Source organism: Montipora capricornis, chromosome 12 (genome assembly GCF_036669925.1).
Source record: "Montipora capricornis isolate CH-2021 chromosome 12, ASM3666992v2, whole genome shotgun sequence".
NCBI classification, from domain to species: domain Eukaryota; kingdom Metazoa; phylum Cnidaria; class Anthozoa; order Scleractinia; family Acroporidae; genus Montipora; species Montipora capricornis.
The window spans coordinates 1675463-1677962 of record NC_090894.1 but is presented as its reverse complement, the minus strand read 5'-3'; the positions used below and the strand labels follow the sequence as shown (position 1 = coordinate 1677962).

The window sequence follows — 2500 nt, the reverse complement described above, 5'->3', positions numbered from 1 at the left end:
TAGGATAAATAAGTGAAGATAAATTTGCCGCGCAAAAAAAAAAAAAAACGAGTTGCAATCTGCTCAGCCGACAGGAATGCTTATACCAAAATTAATTCACGACGGCAGTTTGAATTGAAAAGCGGAACAGAAAAAGACGACAGTACCTTCCCTTGCAATTGGTCTTCTTCCTGATTTATTTATAGTGGGCTCTTCGATGTTTTGACCAAGCATTTCGATTTTACACATGTACAGATAATTGTCATCACTCTGTATTTTGCGGGTCCCTTTGCGACCCAAATTGTCGTTGCAGGGTATGTCTGTTGTACGAATCAGGCAAGTCGAGCGCTAGAAATAAAATGCTGACAATTTGGACAATTTATTTTAGTCTGTAAGCTTTGCGATTGTCAATGGCGGAGCAACCTCTGAGAGCAGAAACTTGTTTTATAAGGCTACTGAATTTAATTCTTTACAACTTTTTTCAGACATGTTCTTCCTTTTGCAGAAATATTACTCAATCCTTAGATAACGCCAAAAACAAATGGCAAAAGCTAATTTCCTTTGCTCAAAAGAATGATGGACCGCGACTGGCATTTCAGCCACCCTGTTAGCTGTGGAAAATGATACACATTGATTAAAGGAAGAAGACTGGCTTATTGACCGTACATTTGCAGAAAGATTTGAAAAAAAGATACACACAGACAAACACCCATTTGAAGGCAAAGACCGGCATTTCGATGAATCCACGACATATACATGTCTATGAAAGCTTTCACAGAAATAAAACAGCGCTAGCTTGACACAGGAGGAAGGGGAATTATAATCCGCGAACGAAACAAGGGGGAAAATTGCTGTTGATGTTGTTGTTGTTGTTGTTGTTGTTTTTTTTTTGCACTTCCTGAGATTTTGTCTTCTGCGCTTTTAATGGCTTGGTAGGTGGGTCATGGTGGTACTATGAATTGACAGAACAATGCAAGATTCCAAATTACAAAATTTTATTCACGCTTTCATGTCACCACGACTCCACTTATAAGTTAATTTCTCACCGTTGTCAAAAAATACCGGTCCTAGATCAATTAATTGTTCTGTTGGCGACATTTGGTCTCGGACTCGGCCTCTGTGATGTTGTGATTGCCACACGTGGTCATGTTACCATGTGGTCTAGGTTTATTTCTCACGGGACAGAGGAGACGCTAATCTCGTACCCAGATCTCACAGTTCCAGTGACAGAGTAAGATCTGGTTACCCAGATTAAGGAGACACTTGGAACTGGGTTATTATTTTTTTAATGGCTTTTTCCGCGACACCCTAGGAGCAGAGCCTCTCTGAAACCCCATCAGAGGGCGAGCAAGAGAGGCTCTGCGGAAATAGTGTCGTGTCTTTTAAGCCGCCGCAGCCCAAGTTTCTGGGCTACTCAATCCTGTCAACCGGTTTCAGCACCGCACGCACGATCGAGATTTGGCCTGGGTTTCAAACTGTCGCTAAGCAACGGCTTGCGAATACGCCACAAACACTTCACGATTTCTGCAGGGTCCTTTCTTTCCCGTCCAGTTAAAAACGGCTCTGCTGGCAGGGTGTTTCCAGGAATGGACGCTGAGACAAAGAACTTCTCAATGGCGTCGCCGCACGCCTAGATACGGACGTGATCATGAATGAATGAACGAAAACTGTCGAGTCACATAATTGTTAATTGTTTATCAAAGTCTATGATAGGGTATCTCTGCCTGCCAAAGCTCTTCCAACACACTGCTATTGCCAGGGAAACGAGTAGTGAAGGAGTTGATCATGCCTGTTGGACTTCCCTCAAACTCTGTCAGTGTTACAGAATTGTCAGCTACAGAAAATGCATGAAATAAATAAATATACATTGAATTTTCTTCTAGGAAAGAAGCAGTGTATTAGTATTCGAATATATATGTAACTATTATTTGATGACCATTGATTAACTACAAATAGGTTCCCAATATATCGGATAAATCGGATAAGTCGAATAACGATCCATTTGAGACCTGAAATACTAGAGGGTGTTCTCACCAAAAATGGAAGTGATTTCCTCATTCTACAATTCAATGAAAATATAAAAACTCAAGAGCATTTGTTCGTGCAAAATTTAGGTTAGGCAAGCTGGCTCGCTTTACTGAAATCCCGATTGTGCAAAAAAAAAGGTCGGCTGACCGAGATTCCAGTCTCAGCTCCCGAGAACTCCGCCAGCTGAGCTGTAAAAATATCTGGTCTTTCAGCCTGAGTGCAGAAGTTAATTTTTCCAATGGCTTTCGAAAAACTTCAGGATTCTCCGGTTTTCCCCTACCATAAAAAACCACCACCTGACTTGATCTACCTAGTTACTTTAATTTGATTTTATTTACAATCTCCCCATTAATAATGGTAATTGAACTGAGCGGAGTGCAATTTGGTCTCAACTCATACGGCTGATTTCAAAATTGAGCGAGCGCGCAGCGCGAGTTTGATTTCAAAATCACACGTATGAGTTCAGACCAAAATTGCACGACACAAAGTTCGA

General features: G+C 41.2%; 1 protein-coding gene across 1 annotated transcript in view; it reads right to left on the bottom strand.

Annotated features, from left to right (window-relative positions):
* Positions 1 to 957: 957 nt before the first annotated feature.
* LOC138026696 (dipeptidyl peptidase 3-like) overlaps positions 958 to 2500 on the bottom strand; it is a 28232-nt gene continuing 26689 nt past the window's right edge. Inside the window, exon 17 of the mRNA XM_068874139.1 lies at positions 958 to 1813. Within this exon, the coding sequence (XP_068730240.1) occupies positions 1677 to 1813 (137 nt within the window). The 3' untranslated portion in view covers positions 958 to 1676. The remainder of the gene's footprint in view (positions 1814 to 2500) is intronic.